The sequence below is a fragment of the Carya illinoinensis genome, chromosome 3 (assembly GCF_018687715.1).
Source record: "Carya illinoinensis cultivar Pawnee chromosome 3, C.illinoinensisPawnee_v1, whole genome shotgun sequence".
NCBI classification, from domain to species: domain Eukaryota; kingdom Viridiplantae; phylum Streptophyta; class Magnoliopsida; order Fagales; family Juglandaceae; genus Carya; species Carya illinoinensis.
The window spans coordinates 48313102-48334143 of NC_056754.1; the positions used below are offsets into that span (position 1 = coordinate 48313102).

The 21042-nt window shown below is 40.9% G+C and overlaps 2 protein-coding genes across 4 annotated transcripts; both read left to right on the forward strand.

Annotated features, from left to right (window-relative positions):
* Positions 1-220: 220 nt before the first annotated feature.
* Positions 221-3207, forward strand: LOC122305001 (receptor-like protein kinase FERONIA). The gene has a single exon (XM_043117264.1). It carries the CDS (start codon positions 254-256, stop codon positions 3035-3037), a length of 2784 nt encoding a protein of 927 aa, XP_042973198.1. The 5' UTR covers positions 221-253; the 3' UTR covers positions 3038-3207.
* A 3277-nt stretch (positions 3208-6484) lies between these two features.
* On the forward strand, positions 6485-20881 carry LOC122305000 (subtilisin-like protease SBT6.1). Of its 3 annotated transcripts, none has more exons than XM_043117261.1 (11): positions 6485-7243; positions 7837-7965; positions 8091-8243; positions 9483-9599; positions 9838-10022; positions 16653-16916; positions 17042-18113; positions 18581-19075; positions 19205-19265; positions 19351-19441; positions 20302-20881. In XM_043117261.1, exons 1-11 carry the CDS (start codon positions 6644-6646, stop codon positions 20405-20407), a joined length of 3273 nt encoding a protein of 1090 aa, XP_042973195.1. In that variant the 5' UTR covers positions 6485-6643; the 3' UTR covers positions 20408-20881. The 3 variants fall into 3 exon arrangements, with proteins under 3 accessions (XP_042973195.1, XP_042973196.1, XP_042973197.1); XM_043117262.1 differs by lacking the exon at positions 20302-20881 and adding an exon at positions 20124-20286 and having other exon boundaries at positions 6486-7243; XM_043117263.1 differs by lacking the exon at positions 20302-20881 and adding an exon at positions 20129-20286 and having other exon boundaries at positions 6486-7243.
* The last annotated feature ends 161 nt before the right edge of the window (positions 20882-21042 follow it).

The window sequence follows — 21042 nt, forward strand, 5'->3', positions numbered from 1 at the left end:
CCTGTTAAAAAAACCAAAAACAAAAAAAAAAAACAGATATATTGCGTAGAAATGTTGAATAATTTATTTATTTTTTAAATTATTAAGTACTAATAGATCGGAAAGATGGTGGATTTTTTTATTTTGTCTGTCTTTTTTCTTTCCTTTTCAGTTTGTCGCCTAAAGAAAGTTGGTTAATCGTAATTGGGACGTTAGTGCTGAATTATTGGAGGAGAAACCTGATCAAACCATGTAAATTAAAATAGGTTGCTTTATGGAGTTGGAACAAAACGGATCGGAGCTCTTCATCCTCTCTTATTCGTTTCTCAAGTTATTACACACGATCTCCATGCTCACTCCTATGAAGATCTTGCTCGTCTTCTTAGCTTTCCAGCTTCTATGTCATATATTCATAGCTACTCCTCCTACACCTCTTTACACTGCAGATGACGATGATATTTCACTTAACTGCGGTGCTTTTGGCAAATCAAAGGCTATGAATGGGCGCCTATGGATCGGAGAAATGGACTCCAAATTCACTCCCCTCGAACATCAGAACCCCAAATCTGTTACCTCTACAGCCCAACAACAAGACATCGTCGATGCTGTCCCCTACTCAACTGCCCGTTTATCTAATTCCGCATTCACGTACGTGTTTCCAATCACGGCCTCCGGACAAAAAATCCTTCGCTTGTACTTTTACCCGGCTTCTTACTTTGGTTTTGATAGGTCTAAGGACTTCTTCACTGTCCAAGTGGGTTCGTTCATCTTACTTCGAAACTTCAGTGCTTCCCTTCTTGCTAATCACTTGGGCGAATATACTCTCTCTAAAGAGTTCTGTCTCAATATTGAAAAGGATCAGAATTTGACTTTAACTTTCATCCCAAGTCCAAGTGTTTCTACTAATTTCTATGCTTTTATTAATGGAATTGAGATTGTCTCCATGCCAGACGACCTGTACTACAAGCCAGAAGGGGAAGGCATACCTTACATAGGCCAAAACTCTATGTTCTACAGATTCTACGACACGGCACTGGAGATGGGTTTTCGATTACATGTGGACGGGAGATTTATCTCATTGATTGAAGATGCATACATGTATAGAGAATGGTCCGGGGATGGAAATTATGATGGCGCCGTACCCCCTCGTGAGCCGTACTTGAACCTCACATACACGCAAATCTCAAATTACATTGCACCCACTGAGGTCTATTGGTCTGCAATATCCATGGGTCATGATAACATGAGTACCAACAATATGCTCTCTAATTTGACTTGGGGTTTACACGTCGATTCGGGATTTGAGTATCTGGTGAGGCTCCATTTATGCGAAGCGGAGCGGAACGTTACAAGCTTTTGTCAAAGGCAATTTATCATCTATATAGATAATACCACAGCCAAACATGTCGCTGATGTAATGCTTTGGAGCGAAGGTAGGAATACGCGGGCTGTTTATCGTGACTACGTGGTAATGATCCAAAATGATCCGGGAGTTGAGGGCAAGCGTAAGCTTTTCATTGCACTACATCCTATAGCAACTCCCACAACTTACAAAAATGACATTTTAAACGTGATTCAAGTGTTCAAGTTGGTTAGCAAATCAAAGCAGAGCCTTCCCAGATCCAATCTTGAATATGTGACCTCTCCACTGCCAGCTAAAAAAACTGCTCCAATGACTGTGGCTCAAGAAGCTACTACGACGGTTGTGGCTCAAGATCCAGCTGCTTTAATAACCAACGAGTCGTCATGGGCAAAGAAAACAATATCAATTGCCATCGGAAGTGTTGCGGGCTTCTTGGCCGTCGCAATTCTAGTGTGCTGCTGCAAGGCTCTTTGGAAACCGAGGGATAAGGACTGTGGTTCTTACAATTCACTAACGAAGTGTTGGTGCTGGCCTGACAAAGGAAAGTCAACACGGGGAAAAGACTCGTCACTGCCCGGAGAGCTATGCCGCCGATTCTCCCTAGAAGAAATCACAACAGCAACCCACAACTTCCATGAAGAATTGATTATTGGCGTTGGTGGCTTTGGGAAGGTATATAAGGGTCTCGTTGAAGAGAGTACAATGACCGTGGCGATCAAACGCTTGAACCCAGAGTCAAAGCAAGGTCGCCAAGAGTTCTTGACAGAGATTGAGATGCTCTCGCAACTTCGCCATGTCCACCTCGTCTCTCTCATTGGTTACTGTAATGATGGGGGCGAGATGATCCTCGTCTATGACTACATGGCCAATGGAACACTTCGAGACTACCTCTACGACACGAACAGGGATCCCCTCCCGTGGATACAAAGGCTCGATATTTGCATCGGAGCAGCCTGTGGTCTGAACTACCTGCATACGGGAGTGAAGCACCCCATCATCCACCGTGACGTAAAGACAACCAACATTTTGCTGGACGAAAACTACGTGGCCAAGGTTTCGGATTTCGGGTTGTCCAAAGTGGGTCTGGAAAACGCGGCTGTTAGTACCATGGTAAAGGGCACGTTCGGGTACTTGGATCCAGATTACGCAAGACGTCGGCAACTGACCGAAAAATCGGACGTGTACTCGTTCGGCGTAGTCCTGCTTGAAGTATTATGTGCCCGAAAAGCACTGAACCCAAAACTGGAGGAGGAGCAATGGAACTTGGCCAACTGGGCCAAGAAATGCATAGAGAAGGGGATCATGGGTGAGATCATAGATCCGAATCTTAAGGGCAATATAGCTCCGGAGTGTTTCAAGGTTTACATGAATGTCGCAGAGAATTGCGTACGTGACCAGGGGATCCAACGGCCCACCATGAACGATGTTATGGAAAACCTCAACTTTGCATTGCGACTGCAGAAGGAAGCGGAGTACGTGAAGAAGGCCAATCCAGCCGACAAGGAAGCCTATACGGAAGTGTTAACATTCGATGTTTCCGACATCACCGGAGCTTGTCGATACGATAACGTCTTTAGTGGACATGTGTCGGAATCCGATAGTGGGACTTGGTTCATTAGTCATAATACGGTCACATCGTCGAGAGCGGCACTGCTGAGCAGCAGCTGCCCGAGCCAGTCCCATTCCAAGGGATGACCTAGCTACCTGAGTCTAATCGATACGGATAGGTGTGAAGATTTGTTCACGGATAACAGCAACTTTGCTTAGGTTTTTTCTTGGGTTTGGGTAGCACAGGGAGATCTGAGGGTTGAGATAAAATAAGAATTTTATAAATATTAATAAAATTATTTATAAATAATAATGAAAGTTCCATATATGTTTATTTTAACAGCATGATTGCTCTAAATAGTAAAATTTTGTCTCAAAAATATATTTTATGATTCCTCAAAAAATAATATTTTTTACAATTACATGGATATAATCACGTTAATTTTGCATCGTATAAGTGATTTACTTGTATTTCTTTTTAATTTTCAGTCATCGTTTCCATTTCTTTTTCTATGTTTTCCTTCCCAACGTGTGAGGTAGTACCAATATTTTAAATACCGTACCGGATACCGTACCGGTCAAGGTACTGAAACGAAATATTTTGATACCAGTACCGTTTCGTGTACTGTTTCGAAATAGTCGATATATAAATAAATTATATATATAAATATATATATTAATTATATTTCAAAATAATAATTTATATACAAATAAATTATACATAAATACATATATCTATATAAATTATAAATAGTTTAGTCTAAATTGGGAGTAAAAAAATAAATTTATAGTTTGAAAAAATGAAAAAAAAAAATCGAGACCGAAATATCGGCCGGTATTTGAACCGGTACGAAATATAAGAATTTTTGTACCGGTCCGGTGGCCGGTACGGAATATACCAACCGTACCGGCCGGTACGGTACGATTTTAAAAATAATGGATAGTACTTCTTATATCAAGTTAAGAGAAGGGAGAAATTATATGCACATTATACCTGCGTGAGTCTGTGACTCAGGCTACTTGCCATTCTCGATCGATGTCAAGACATGTTTATTTGGAAAAGGACTTGAAGTGAGAATTTCATAATTTTTTAACAAAAATGCCATTTTTCTTATTTTAAGTTTTTATTTCAAATAAAATAAAAATTAAAAAAAAATGGTGGCCGACCACTTATAAAAAAGCCTAGGATTGACCGGACCACCACCTATCAAAGCCTTTCGAAGACAATCCGGGCATCCCATGGCCACCCCATCCATTATGGCTACTGCTAGAGGGGCAACAGGGGTTGCCTTGACCACCCTCAAATTTTTTTATAAATTTATATTAATGTCCTTGTGATACTTGTTTCACTCGTATTTTAGCGGAATTAAGGACAATTTCTCATGTTGGAGAATGCTAATAATTATTCTTTCTCTTGAAAAGATAACCAATTAAAAGAATGGTTATATAATTGGGTCAACAAATGAGGCCATTGACAAGAAATGTTAGGAGACTTCAATGGATATTCTCAACAAACCAACATATAAATGATAATTGAGTTTATAATAAAACCTCATCAGTGTAGTTGAATCTCATAAATGACATATCGTTTAGACCGTTTAGACCATTGAAGAGTATCTGACATGAAATACTAGAAAGACATGGAGTTGAGACAAAATGTGGTTGAGTTTTTTTTTAAACAAGATGTCATTAAGTTCTGCACTAAATATAAGTTAGATTCATTTCATGTATCCGTGCTTAAAATTTCTGGTCTATACATACAGAAGTGCACACATATTCCCCACCTGTTTCATTTTTACTGCGCTGTGAAATCGCTTGCCTCTCAACTTTTTTTTTTTTGATGGGAATATGCTTCACTGCATTCATTCATAAACGAAGTTACAACTGTGACTTATCAATACAAGAAAACCAGACTATAAGTCAACTAACGCAACTGCTCAGGAGCTTCCCCGTCAACAAATTTCTTTATGACGGACATTGTCTAAACTTTTAACACCTTCTCTCTTGACTGCAGTCAAAAGAGAAAGCGCTCTGTCAAAACAGAGCTAACGACCTTTCTTCCAAAGAAGAGAGGTACACTCAAGCTCCATCCTCCCAAGGAGGAGTACCACCACACTCTCTCCTCCCAAGGAGGAAGAGTACAAACACCTACATTCCTCCAAAGGGGGAGTAGGACTAACACCCACATTCTACCTCCAAAAGAGGAGTGGGACACAAACCCATTTCTTTTTTATTAAAAAAACTAAACTAAACTAAACTAAACTAAAAAAACAAAAAAAACAAATACAAAAAAACAAATAAAACTGGCTTATGGGCTGTAAAATCAAATGGCCCAGCCTGAGACAAAAGCCCAGACTAAGTGCTAGTGGGGGCCCGGCCCAAACCCGTTAGGGTTCCCAAAAACAAACTGCCGCCGCCACCCGTATCTCCTCTTTCCTTCCTCTGCATCATCCCCCGCCGAGTCCCCTGCACCAGCGTACTGGAAGGCCTCCTCACAAGATTACTGAAAGATCGGCCCGGCCCTCGCCCTCATGCCGCCGTTTGCCCAGTCTTACCCCAGTCCGGTGTATCTGCTTAGCATGCTTCGTATGTTCCCGACGAAGTTTCGGATCACAGGAAATCCAAAACAGTCTGGCGTACGTGCCTTGGACCACTCGCAGACAACTTCGGATGACCGATAACATGCTTCGGTTTGGCTGGTAGCATGCTTTGGTTTGGCTGGCTCGATCTGTTCATGTTGCCCTCCTCCTCAATCTCGAACGTAAATCAGCTCTCTGTTTTTCTAGATGAACCGAGCTCGTGAGCTCATGCCGAAACTCAGCTTCAAAGGCTAATCAAACTCCAACACACAAACCAGGGAATCCCGGAAAGGCTGGTAGCATTTCGGTTTGGCTGGACGATCTGTTCATGTCACCACCCCTCCATCCCAGACGTGTTTCAGCCCTCTGTTTTTCTAGACGAAAACAGAGCTCGTAAGCTCATGCCGAAACCCGGCTTCAAATGCCTACCAAACGCCAACACAAAACCATCACTCCGGAGTAGAGGTGGTTTCTAGATCCACTACGCGAGAGACACACAAAACAGCCCTTAAACCACCGTTAAACAGCCACTTTAAGCCTTATTTTTAGTACTTTAAACAACCAAAAGGAAACGGAGAGATGGGAGGGAGGGGGAGGCCGAGGCTCCCACCTCCCTCTTGGGAGGACTATCGGGCTTTGTTCTCTAGAGAGAGAAGGAGAGGGAGACTCGCACTACAGTACCGTTTGCCTCTCAACTTAAATGGAGTACTGAAGCCTTACATTTTGATATCATTACTCATTAGTATATATAAATAAAGGAAATTGAAATGCCAACCTCTTTATTAAAACAAAATCACATTAATTTTTTTTATTATTGGAAAAATCACATTAGTTAATTTCATTAAACGGCATGATTGGAGAGGCAAAAATCACATTAAAAATTAATATTAATCTAAATAAACACGAAAAATATAGATTAACAAATCAATAATTAAGATAATATATTGGAACGTAACGGATAATTTATGGAAAAGCTAATTTACTAAATTGTCCATTTTTCCCCCACAAAACCATTTTACGAACGAAGAACTCATCGTCTGGAGATCAAAACAAATCTCCCACCACCTGAACTGAACGTAGGCGTCAGATTCAACAAAACAATCTCTCCGATGTGGGAACATTCCCGCCGAATCTATAACCCTTAGTCGAGCTTTATAACGTTGTCTTCTCCGCCATGATCAGACGCCAAACCTCCGCTTTCACTTCCTTCTCACTCTCTATCCTTTTCCTCCTCTTTTCTCTCTCTCTCCTCCCTTTCAAACCCTCTCTTCTCCCTTCTCAACCGCTAACCCTAAGTTCCTCACAACCCAATTCAACTCTGCCCCAAACCCCTCCCCCTTGCAACAACTACATCGTCCGGTTTCTCCAGTACAAGCCCGCGGAGGAGCATCGGGATTATCTCGAGTCGAGCGTTCGATCCGATGGCTGGGAATGGATCGAACGGAAGAATCCATCATCCAAGTACCCGACCGATTTCGGGTTGGTTTCGATCCAGGAGATTGCGAGGGAGAGTGTGATTGGGGAGATTAGGAAATTGGGGCTGGTGAAGGATGTAAATGTGGACTTGACCTACAGGAGGGGCTTACTTGGGCAGAAGAGGAAGGGTAAGGCTGGCGCTGGGGATAGGGCCGGGGTTGGCGCTTTTGTCGACGGGAATAAGCGACCAGGAAAGATTTTTACGGCGATGTCGTTTAGCGAGGGCAATGGCGGGGGGGAGTATTATTCTGCGATTAGCAATTCTTCGATTAGGTGGGGACGCCACTTTTTGATGCAGGTAATTTTCCCTTGAACTTTATGATTTGGATTCTGTTTGGTTTGGGCCGGGGAGGAGGGAGAGGAGGGAGGGGGGGGGGGGGGGGGGGGGGGGAGAGAGAGGAGGGGAAGGGGAAGGGATTGAAATCTGGGGAAGTTTTATGCTTTTCTTCTTTTTTGGATAATTTGGTTGCTTATAAGATATGAAGAGCCCCGCGTTTATTAGTCAGTGGAATTTAATATCGGTCAAATTCTTGGTTACTGATAGGGAGCATTTGTCAGCGTCGTGCATGTCATTGGTAATATATCTAGATTATACGATGCTGGAAGCTTGTAATCCGAGAGTTTCTGTTCCTTTAGGCACAATCCATATTATATTTTCGAAGACACTCGCACACCTACTTATCAACAACAAAATAATTTCCGAAGACACACCTCTGAACTTTTGTAAACTTATGCTGCTTATGGATATAAACAATTAAGAACGTGCTGAACCTTTTACATGTGTACTGAAAAGTTCCTTTTAATTTTTTGAACTTCGAGATACAGTTGGTAGAACAAGCTCTCAATTTCTGGATGTATCCTTATGCTCTGAGGATTATTTTATTGTTGCAGAAGTCTCAAGTTACTTCCTTGTTCGGAGCTGAAGTTCTGTGGTCAAAAGGTTACACTGGTGCAAAGGTCAAAATGGCAATCTTTGACACTGGCATTCGAGCTAATCATCCACATTTTCGTAATATCAAGGTAACACTGATTGTGAAAATGTCCTGGAGTGTTGTGTTTCTGTATTTTTATAGATTGGAACAAAATGTGCTTTTAAATGAGGCTTTAGTGGAGAAACCGATTATTAATATTGAGGTTATAATCAGGAGCGCACAAACTGGACCAATGAGGATACACTAAATGACAATCTCGGACATGGTACATTTGTTGCTGGTGTTATAGCTGGTGGAGATGCAGAGTGTCTTGGTTTTGCTCCAGATACAGAGATTTATGCTTTTCGTGTGTTTACTGATGCACAGGTAAAGCAAATTTGACAGGTTTTACAGCTTTGTGTATATTTAAGGTTCTGTCTGCCCCATTTAACTTGAAGTTTTATTTATGCGTCACTTTTTTTCCTCACTATGTGGTTTCACATTGGTATATTATGTGCAATCCTGCTTTGTAGTTAGTCCATAAGATTTATACTTCACAGATGGATATGGATTTATCTCTCTCGATGGTTCACTAAATTCATATCAGCAGGTTATTGAAAAGTTTGGATTTTGTTAATTATGAGTATTCGTATATATTTTAAACAAAAGCTCTACATGAAGTCGATTTCACGAACCCCTTGTGCACAAAAATGACATGGCATGGCTGGTTAATGAAACGGTGCACAGTGACATGGGCAGGAGACGAAATACAAAGGGAAAAACCTGAGTTGCAGAGCCTACTGCAACAAGCTGAAGAGGAGTTTGGCTTCAACCACGAGACGGGTCTCACAATTCCTTGCCAATCTCTAACATCCATGCTCGGATGAAGATTAGGTTGTGCACTGGGTTTGGTTTTTCCATTTTTTGGAGAAAATGGTGAAAGATGAAGCTGATTCATTGCTTCTCTGTTCCAGTTTATTCTTTTCATCTCTTTTTCCTTATATTTTAAAGGGATCTTCTTTTAGAATCTGACCCAAAAAGCCATGAATATTGCGAATCTGGGTTTGGATTTGTAAATCTGCAGAAGTTTGAAATCTTCCTCAGTGGTGTGGAGCTGTACCAATGTACCCTGTGGGAGAACGAATATATATTAAGAATTTTTGGGGGGCTGCATGTTACCCCTTTTCATATTACTCTCTCTCTCACACACACACTCAGAATCACACAGACGGTTTTTATCTTGCACTTATATTCAGGTTTTTGCCCAGTCACAATTTTCTGTGATCAGTATTCTCTGGTTAGCTCAGCAGTTAGCCGTTACTATTGTAAGGTGATTCCTGATACGATAGATAAAACGGGGTGACGACGGAGGAATGGGAAGATGGATTGGGGGGGCTCAAATGGCTTTGCCTTTGTCGTCATATTCTTCTTTCTGCAGTTTTTTTTTTTTTAACATAAAACGACCTGTCCCATATATATAAATCTAGTATTTGGAGTGCGCAGGCATGCATGAAAGTGACTGTCCCTAGAAGAACTGTATTTTAAATTATTATTATTTTTTGAACACTTGGATTTTGTCAAGAAAATTATTAAGATTATAATAAACTTTCATTCAGCCTATTGCAGGTATCATACACATCATGGTTCCTTGATGCGTTCAACTATGCCATGGCAACCAATATGGATGTACTCAATTTGAGTATAGGAGGACCTGATTACTTGGATCTCCCATTTGTAGAGAAGGTAAGATGCCATTGGCTTGATATAATTTGATATAATAGTAATTTTAAAAAGGGGGAAAAATATGTATCAGAATCATATAATCTCCATCACATATAATAACCTTTTTTTTTGCAGCATACCTTTCCACCGCATTGCTATTACCACTCAATTTCACAAATTATGCTTTGGTTTGTAGAAGTTAATGCTGTTGCTATCACTTTTTCCCCTTTTACATAGTTTCTGTTGCTTTGCTCTCTAGGTTTGGGAAATAACAGCAAATAACATAATTATGGTCTCGGCAATTGGAAATGATGGACCACTTTATGGTACTTTAAACAATCCAGCAGACCAAAGTGACGTCATCGGCGTTGGTGGCATCGACTACAATGACCACATAGCCTCATTTTCTTCACGTGGGATGAGTACTTGGGAGATTCCTCATGGGTACTCTATCAGCATTCATGTCATAGACTTTAAATTTGTCCACAGTATTACATTGTTACTTTTTTGGGGTTAAAAAATAATTTTTTTTTTTTATAAGTAAGATAGAATTTTATTCAACGAATGTAATAGACAAAGCCCGTGTACACAGGAAGTATACAAAAGAAACACCTAATTACATTCTATAAAGAGGAAAATGAAAACAGAAAATCATGAACTGAAACTTCATCAAGCCCTATTGTGGAAAGCCACTGCAATAAATAAAATACAAAGAATTTCCAGATTTCCTCCATGGTGCGCTCCTTATTGTTAAAACATCGGTCATTCCTTTCACACCATATACACCACATGAGACACAGTGGAACCATCTTCCGCACAGCAGCCACTTGAGTAGAACTTCGAAGCCCCATCCAGCACGCAAGATAATCCACTACTTTCATAGGCATCACCCAAACCAACCCAACTCTACTGAAAGCACCATCCCACAAAGCCTTTGCCACCTTGCAGTGCAGAAGTAAATGATCCACAGATTCATGTTTCTTACACATGAAACACCACTCCATAATAACAAATCCACACTTTCTCAAATTATTGATCGTCAAAATGTTTTCAAGTGATGCTGTCCATATGAAAAAGCAACTTTGGAAGGCACATGAGAACTCCAAATACACTTTCAAGGAAAAGGAGAACAATGCTGAACAGTCGACACCTTATAGGAAGACCGTACTGAGAACTTCTTGCTATCCATATGCTTCCATATCATTTTATCCCTTTCATTACCCCCAACCCACAAGGAATATAAGAAGCTGAAAAAACCAACATCCCACTGCAAGGTTCCATTAGAATGGACTAAGAAATCAGAAACGGAAGCATTCCGATGAGCTGATATATCAAAAATAACCGGAAACACAGTAAAAAGAGCTCAATCAGCACACCAAATATCTAACCAAAAATGGATCCTTGAACCCTCACCAACAACAAAGTTCGTATGTTTAACAAAATTCTCCCATCCCTTTCTAATAAATTTCCAAAGACTCGTGCCATAAGGCCCCCTAGCCTCCTTAGAACAACACCCCCCAATCACACCCATATTTCCGATCTATAACCTCCCTCCACAACGATTCCCCTTCCAATGGATACCTCCACAACCATTTCCCCAACAAGGCCTTGTTAAAGCTACTCAAATTACGAACCCCCAAACCACCATTTGAAATAGGAGAACAAACTCTAATCCAATCAACAAGGTGGATTTTAGTCTCCTCACCCATTCCACCCCAAAAAAATGTACAAAATAATTTTCAATCCTATTTCCCAGCCCTGCAGACAAAGGAAATAAATAAATAAAAAAAAGTAATAAGTTGGGAGATTGGAAAGAGTACTTTTAATAAGAGTTATTCTTCCCCCTTTTGATAAGTATAACCACTTCCAACCCACCAACCTTTTCTCAATCTTCTCAAATCCTCCATCCCAAATAGACTTAGCCTTGAAAGACACCCCCAACGGAAGGCCAAGATATTTCATAGATAAAGCAGCAACTTTACACCCCAAAAAATCTGCCAAACAGTTAATATTCCGCACCTCCCCCCTGCTGGAACCATCTCCAACTTGCCCAAATTCACCTTAAGTCAAAACATAATAACACAGCCCTTAAGGCTTGAATCTGCCCACAATCAGATCCCTCCCCCCCCCCCCCCCCCCCCAAAAAAAAAAATCCAGCAGCAAAAGCCACAAGGATCTCCATTAACTAACACTGAAAAGTATGGAAAAAACCACGAGAACTATATTTCTGCTTCTCTTTTTAGCATTATGTTTGTCATTTGGCATGGGCATTTGGAAGATCCTTTGTGGCGATACTTCACCATGGTCACTAAATATTTCCAGAGTATTACCATATCTACTTAGCGTGTGTCCATTGGGTTTCCAGAGTATTTCTAGAGTGTGTCAATTGGGTTTCTTGGATATGTGATCCATCTACTTAGCGTTCTGGTTGTAAACCAGTTCAATCCTTGCTCTCTCTCTACTAGATAATCTGTGTCGTTCCCTTGAGGTTTTAAACTGATACTGAGGACTATTACCATATCTTAGGGGATGTTTGGGGAATGAAATGAGATGAGATGAGAATTTTGTGAATGGTAATAAGATGGTTTGTGAATAGTAGTGAAATAATAGTTTGAGTTAACCATCTGAGTCTATCAGAGTCCTCTGTCCTTCCTGGGCCGGAACAGAGCCATTGAACTATCGATTACCAGCGCAACCAGAAATTTCAGATTGGGTCTTCCACAAGGTGAGGGAAATTCAAAAACTTGTGGGGATTGAATGTGAAGGGTTTGAGGAGCAATTTACGGCTCTATTTACAGCAATCGAAGAGGGCCACAAACAAAAATCTAAAGGCGAAACGAAGAAGCATAGGGAGCTTAAAAGATTGAGTTGGTCGATGAACTCGGAGAGTAGTGCTAGTAGGGGAAGGGTGAAAGGGAAGGGGCTGTCTGTTCCTCAATGAAGCCTAAAATTGTGTCTTGGAATGTCCCTGGGCTAAATGAGGCAAATAAGCGTCTACGGGTTAGGAATTTGCTTTGGGAGTGGAAGGCGGATATTGTGTGTTTACAGGAGACGAAGCTGAAGTTGATTGATAGGAAAATTGTGAGGAGCCTATGGAGGGGTAGTCATGTGGATTGGTCTTTCTTGGCATCAAACGGGGCATCAGGAGGGGTTGTGGTAATGTGGGATCGAAGGGTAGTAGAGAAAGTGGAGGATTGCATTGGGCAGTATTCGGTAGCATGCTCGTTTAAGTGTGTCTCCGATAATTTCTTATGAGCTTTTGCAGGTGTTTATAGCCCTAATCTAGATTCGACAAAAAAACTTATGTGGGAGGAACTAGCAGGGATTCACTCATGGTGGGGACTTCCATGGTGTATAGGGGGAGATTTCAGCGTGGTAAGATTCCCGAGTGAAGTCTCGGGCACTAGAAGATTGAGACCAGCCATGGAGGATTTTTCGGAGTTTGTTTTTTATCTGAACTTGGTGGATTTGCCACTTGCTGGGGGCATCGCGACTTGGTCAAACAGTCAGTCCTGGTCAAGATTGGATCGGTTCTTAATCTCGCCAGATTGGGAAAGTCACTTCCCGGATGTTTGGCAGAAATGAATGCCCCGTATTGGCTCAGACCATTGGCCTATTTTGATCGATTGCGGAGGAGTTCATAATGGTCGTCGGCCGTTTAAGTTTGAGAACATGTGGTTAAAATCGGAAGGGTTCGTGGAGAGGGTCAATCAGTGGTGGTCTTCTTATTATTTTCAAGGTACTCCGAGTTTCATCTTTGCAGGTAAATTGAAAGCCCTAAAAAGAGACCTAAAAGAACGGAACTTGGAGTCTTTTGGTAACGTTGGAGTAAACAAGAAAGCCAAGTTGTTGGAACTCTCAGGAGTTTGAGAGGCTAGAAGAGGTACGACCACTCACGCAGGAAGAACAAGACAGGAGATCAGAGTTGGTTACTGAGATTGAGAGGTTGATCCTGTTAGAAGAAATGTCCTGGTGGCAAAAGTCCAGGGCACTGTGGTTGCGGGAAGGAGATCGAAGCACAAGTTTCTTTCACAGAATTGCAAATTCCCATAGGAGAAATAATAATATTGAGAAGCTGATAGTGGATGATGTGGAGTGCAGTGATGAGCAGGTACTCCACAACCATGTAGTTGATTTTTATGAGAACCTACTGACAGAGCCGGAGGGTTGGCGGCCTCCCCTAAACGGGATGGAATTTGACACTGTTGGGTTATATGATGCTTCTCGCTTGGAAAGGGAGTTGAGGAGTCGGAGGTTTTTGAAGTAGTAAGGAAGATGGCCAGGGATAAAGCCCCAGGACCGGACGGTTTCTCTATGGGCTTTTTCCAAGATTGTTGGGAAGTAATAAAGGAGGATCTTATGAAGGTTTTTCAGGAAATTTTCATGGCTGGGAAATTTGAGAAGAGTCTAAATACCACTTTTATTGCACTGATACCCAAGAAGGTGGGGGCGATGGATTTAAAGGAGTTCCGGCCTATCAGTTTAGTGAATGGGTTGTACAAGATAATTTCAAAAGTTCTTGCAAACAGACTGAGTGAGGTTATGGGGCAGCTTATTACAAAACCCCAGAATGCCTTTGTAAAAGGCAGACAGATCTTGGATGCGGTGCTAATTGCCAATGAATGCCTTGATAGTAGACTGAAGGACGGCAAGTCAGGGATCATGTGTAAACTCAACATGGAAAAGGCTTATGATCATGTGAACTAGGACTTCCTTTTACACTTGCTAAGAAGATGTGGCTTTGGGGAAAGGTGGAGGGCATGGATACACTGGTGTATATCCACGGTAAAGTATTCTGTGTTGATGAATGGAGTACCAGTTGGTTTCTTCCAGAGCTCACGTGGATTGTGACAAGAGGACCCATTGTCACCTCTACTGTTTGTGATAGTCATGGAGGCCCTAAGTAGGATGCTCTCGGTCTTGGTTGAACATGGACTCTTAAAAGGGTTCCAGATCGGTAATCCAGACAGGGATACAATTATCATTTCTCATCTACTGTTTGCAGATGATACACTCATTCTGTGTGAAGCAGAACAAAATCAGATGCAAGTGTTAAAGACTGTACTATTCTGCTTCGAGGCCGTCTCTGGGCTAAAGGTGAATTTGGAAAAATCAGAGTTGGTGCCGATTGGGGAAGTCTCTAATATCCGCCACCTAGTGAGAACAATGGGATGTAAGGTATCTTCTTTCCCTATGACTTACTTGGGACTTCCTTTAGGGAGTGCCTCGAGGACGATTGCGGTCTGGGATTCAGTAATCGGAAAAATAGAACGGAGATTGGCGGGGTGGAAGAGGTTGTACTTGTCAAAAGGTAGAAGGATTACATTGATAAAGAGCACACTCTAACTTACCTACTTATTTCCTATTTCTTTTCCCAATTCCAGCAAGTGTGGCGGTACGTATTGAGAAACTCCAACGTGATTTCTTATGGGGGGGCTTGGGGGAGGAGTTCAAGTTCCACTTGGTTAAGTGGGAGCAAGTGTGTCGTCCGTTATCAGGGGGAGGCTTAGGGGTTCGAAACCTAAGGACTTTCAATCGTGCGCTATTAGGCAAATGGATGTGGAGATTTGCCAAGGAACATGACTCTCTATGGAAATTGGTGGTTGAGAAGAAGTATGGTGGCCTATGGGGGGAGTGGTGTACTAGAGAAGTAAGGGGAGCCTATGGAGTGGGGTTATGGAAACATATAAGAAGAGGATGGGGAGTCTTTAACTGGCATGTTAAGCTTTGTATGGGCACGAGATCAAGGATCAAATTCTGGAGCGATGTATGGTGTGCCAGTAGGGCCTTGAAAGAAATGTACCCTCCCTTGTTCCAGTTGGCCAGAGATAAGGAAGCTTCAGTGGCAGATGTTATGGAGTTAGAGGGGGGTCAGATTCTTTGGGATATTAATTTTAGTAGGGCTGCACAAGATTGGGAATTAAGCATCTTCGCAGAATTCTATAGCCTCTTATACTCTATAAGACCAAGTAGCCAGCAAGAGGATGTGCTGTGGTGGACTCTAACAGACAAAGGTAATTTTTCAGTTCGATCTTTCTATAAGGCCCTTACCAATGTGCCCACTTCTATATGTCCCTGGAGAAAAATCTGGAGAAATAAGGCTCCTCCTAAAGTATCATTCTTTGTTTGGACTGCTTCCATGGGGAAGATACTCACTACAGATAACTTGAGGAAAAGGAGGATCATTATCGCCGACTGGTGTTGCATGTGCAGAAGAGGGGGAGAGTCGGTAGACCATCTCCTTTTACACTGTGATATGGTAAGGGTACTCTGGAATGAGGTATTATCGCGACTGGATATGGCTTGGGTGATGCCTAAAACAGTGGAGGCGGCGCTGGCCAGCTGGTCAAATATAAGGGGCAGAAAACCAATCAAAGATATTTGGAAGATGATCCCTCTATGCATTATGTGGTGCGTATGGCAGGAGCGAAATGAGAGGACCTTTGAGGATCAAGAAAGATCAGTGGAGGAGCTTAAACTGTTATTTTTTAGAACACTTTATAGCTGGGCCATTGCTGTGGATTTTAATGGCATGGCCATGCATGATTTTCTTATCTCTAATGTGCCTACCTAGTTAGGGCGTTAGTGTTGTAATACTGGCTTTGCCATTGATCAACACAATTTGTTTATTTATCAAAAAACAAATTTATTAGGTTTTGGAAGAAGAGAGAAAATTTTGAATAAAAAATATTATAAAGTAAAAATATTATTAGAATATAATTTTTTAATATAATTATTGTTTTGAAATTTGAAAAAGCTGAATTATTATTTTTTTATTTGAAAGTTTGAGAAAGTTGTAATGATTTGTTTGAAAAAGTTGTAATGATTAGTTTGAAAGTGTTTGTGTTTGAATAATGTTTGGGAAGGAAATGAGATGGGAGGAGATGAGATGAGATGTGATGGGATGAGATGGAAATTTTTTCCAAACATCCCCTTCCTTTGTCATCAGTGCTTCTCTAAACAACGGTCGCAATTTTGTACTTGGATCTGTAGTTTATTTTATCCCTGTGCATGCTTGCTTTGTTATGCTTATGACTGTACAAAGCTTTAGCTCTGTTAAATTTGCATTTACAGTTATGGTCGTATAAAGCCGGATGTCGTTGCCTATGGGCGAGAAATTATGGGTTCCAAGATCAGTACTGGTTGTAAAAGTTTATCGGGCACTAGTGTGGCAAGTCCCGTGGTTGCTGGTGTTGTATGCTTGCTTGTTAGTGTCATCCCTGAAAGCAGACAGAAAGACATTTTAAATCCAGCAAGCATGAAACAAGCATTGGTTGAGGGAGCTGCTAAGCTTTCAGGTCCCAATATGTATGAGCAGGGTGCAGGCAGAGTTGATCTGTAAGTTTCCTAGTTAGCTGGGTCCCTTGGTCTTATGCAAGATTTTGTTTCTTGGTTATCAGTTATTGCCATGATCAGTATATTTTAGTTGTTTTGCTGCAAGTTCTAAATTTGGAATTTATCAGGTTAGAATCATTTGAAATCCTTAAGAACTACCAACCACGGGCAAGCATCTTCCCTGGTGTTCTGGATTATACAGATTGCCCTTATTCCTGGCCTTTCTGTCGTCAACCACTCTATGCAGGTGCCATGCCTGTCATCTTTAATGCCACTATTTTGAATGGGATGGGTGTAATTGGCTATGTTGAAAGTCCACCAACATGGCATCCTTCCAATGAGGAAGGGAATCTGTTAAGCATTCACTTTACTTATTCTGAGGTCATCTGGCCTTGGACTGGTTATTTAGCGCTTCACATGCAAATTAAGGAGGAAGGTTCCCAGTTTTTTGGAGAGATTGACGGCAATGTAACTCTTCAGGTGTACAGTCCTCCAGCTCTAGGAGAGAATCGCCCTCGAATCAGTACATGTGTGCTTCACTTGAAGTTAAAAGTGGTCCCAACTCCAGAAAGGTCAAAACGTGTTTTATGGGATCAGTTCCACAGTATTAAGTACCCTCCTGGTTATATTCCAAGAGATTCTCTCGATGTTCGTAATGACATTCTTGATTGGCATGGAGATCACCTGCATACGAATTTTCACATCATGTTCAACATGTTGCGAGATGCTGGATACTTTGTTGAAACTCTTGGTTCTCCTCTTACATGCTTTGATGCTCACCAGTACGGGACACTTCTGCTGGTAGATCTTGAAGATGAGTACTTTGAGGAGGAGATTGAAAAGCTGAGAGATGATGTTATTAGTACTGGGCTGGGGCTTGCTGTATTTGCTGAGTGGTATAATGTGGAAACAATGGTAAAAATGAGATTTTTTGATGATAATACACGCAGCTGGTGGACTCCAGTTACTGGAGGTGCAAATATTCCCGCACTTAATGATCTTTTGGCCCCATTTGGGATTGCTTTTGGAGATAAGATTCTTAATGGTGATTTTTCTATTGACGGTGAGCAGAGTCGATATGCATCTGGAACAGATATAGTGAGGTTTCCAGCAGGTGGTTTTGTGCACAGCTTCCCTTTCCTGGATAGCTCAGAGAGTGGGGCCACTCAAAATGTATTGTTGACTTCAGGCATGACCAAGGTGAGCAGTCAAGGGGTGTTTTTTTTTTTTCCCCCTTCCATTGATTCTGAAGAGTGGAAAGCCTTTTAAAATTGGGAAAACTATGTTTTGCACTGCTGAACTACCACCGATCTATTAATGTGTACTTTAAATTGCACCTACGATTAATATCTGAACGAGGGTGCAAATATGTGTCCGCCTGTCTGTCTCTGTCTCTCTCTCTCTCTGTCTCTCTGTCTCTCTCTCTCTCTCTCTCTCTCTCTCACACACACACACACACAAACAGAGACATGCAAATCGCAAATTATTTTGTCAATCAGTTTCTTAGAAAGCTGTATCAAATATAAAACAATCGATCTGAAATTTAAGTTCAACCAACTCATTTATAGGGCAATATAATTATTCCATCATACAGGCATGAATTTTTGTCTTCAGAAATATGTATATGGTCTGTGAAAATGCTAATATATGGGGTCTATCAATGGCAGGCAGACTCTCCCATTCTTGGTCTTTTAGGTGTGGGTGATGGTCGGGTTGCAGTATATGGAGACTCCAATTGTTTGGACAGCAGCCACATGGTCACCAATTGTTATTGGCTTTTGAGAAAAATATTGGATTACACTAGCAGGAACATCAGAGATCCAGTGCTTTTCTCTGATTCAGTCAAACGAGATACACGCTTGCATGTAGAAGACAACCAGTTACCTTTGCGCAGAACTGATGTTAATTTCTCTACTTATTCAGCTGTTGTGGGAAAGGAATTGATCTGCAGGAGTGACTCCAGATATGAAATTTGGGGGACTAAGGGCTACAATTTACAGGTTAGGGGAAGAAACAGAAAACTGCCTGGTTATCCTCTCATTGATTTGGGGAGAGGTTTAAATTCAACAGTAGACAGTTCCAATTTGAGGCATCCCAAGTTGCCTGTGAAAAATAAGGGTGATTCGGGAAAGGGATACTTGGACCTGATCTACGGGGATGAGGTAAGAAACAGAAACTTCGGGTGGATTTCTTCCTAACGGCTTTGTCCAACTTCCAACACAAAGTGTTGTTTTTTCCTTCTTTTTTTTCTTTATATAACATCAACTAACCCATTTCCTTCTTGCTTGCAGGCTGAGGCACCAGTAACAATTGCTAGTCATTGGCTTGTTCCTGCAGTAGTTTCAGTAACTGGTTAGTGATCATTGAATTATGATCTCTGAATTTTGATGCTTGTAGATATCTGTCCTTTTTCTAATGTTTTGCTGTTGTTTGCCAGGTCTTCTTTTGTTTTTGAGCTTTTGGCGAATTCGACAGAAGCGGCGCCGACGAAGGAAAGGATCTGGCTCTGGTCGTTTTACCAATCTGTAGTAAGGAATTGAAGTTTCTGTAGCTTAACCCTGTATCATTGTTACACTACCATAGAATTTCTTTGTAACATGTTACACATGTTCGAGATTTTTGTTTTGGGCATCACCACAGGAAGTTAGTTTTGTATTCTTCATAGGTTTGTAGTTTTATTCTTTGCTAGGATGCTCTTCAGTGGCACAATTTTTCAATATAGTGAAGCATGCAATCACCGTTATCAGCATAGTGGAAAGTTCTAACCTCTGTGGAGCATAAAAGTTATGAGTTCAAATTTCTGGCAAATTTTTTTCTTTGCAGAGAGAAATCATGGTTCCTTGTCCTTGAGATAAAGAAAAACGTGGAAAAATAAATAAGAAATAAAACTAAAAATTGCTTTTGAGGTTAGCATACGTTTTGGAGTTGGCAGATACCTTGTAGGTCATGTTATGGTTAGTTATTAGTCAGGGAAAATGTGTGCTACTCTTCCAATTTATCAAACATTTTAAATTTTGCTGCACAAACTACATATATTGATACATTGTAACAAAAAACCAACAAATAGATGTGGTACAAATGTAAGATGCCTATTATTTAAAAATTATCTTCCAAATTAAATTATGTCCTGTGGATAGTGTGTGGTGTGAAGACATTTAAATAGAATTATTCTATATTTCTTCCTTCTTAATATGTGTTAATATGTGGCAGAATAGACAGAGGTCCTCTGGTTTCTTACATGCATTCAAGAGGAAGCTATAAAGGAAAATGAATAACTTGCATTTCTCCTAGAACTGTATACTAAATGAATAGTAGCTTTGTAAAATTGAAAGCCATTTTTACTGAAGTGGCATGATTGTAAAAGAGTTGTAATTATAATTTATATCAGCACTCGACTACAAAACCAGGTCTGCAAAAGTCCAGCATCTCTGGCAGAGTTTTATTGTCAACTTTCAAAATGGCTGAGGTTTGCTGGTCGGAGGGGGAGGCTTTAATAAATTCAGATACCCAAGCAATGCAGGCTAGAGTTTAAGGAGATGTCCATGGATCTGATCTCTTGCCGAAAACAAAAAAATAAGTTTGAATTTGAAGACTTAAATTGAGATCTGACTTAACAAGGTGGATGAAGAATTTTCTAGAAAGTCAAGAAGTGAGCTTGCAAGTATCCTATTTATCGAAGTTTCTCTCTTTCCAATCATTATGGAGATGATAACAGGCAAGAAATTGAATAGGAGCTTCAATTCTGTATAGTTTGATCGAAATACCCTGCCTCTAGAATCCTCTTTGTGCATCGGTCTAAAAGTGGTTTAGGCGGTAGGCTTGAGAAAAAGAATGCACACTCTTTTTTTATTTTAATTTTTTTTTTCCTGTTTTTGTTAAGGGCAATCGTATTTCCTCTGTTCCTTTGTTGATTGGATGGAGAGATTTCTAATCAATATTCTGCAGAAATATTGAGCTTTATGAATGAAGTTTATCGCCAATTGCAGAGATGGAGAGTCCCAGTCTAGGGTTTGGACGCATGGCAAAGTAGCTCAGTGACCCAGAAATGGGAATGGGAATATAATTCATTTTTAATAGAGAAATTACTTGTCCTTCAACCATATTTCCAAGTATGAGGTGATGCACTGAA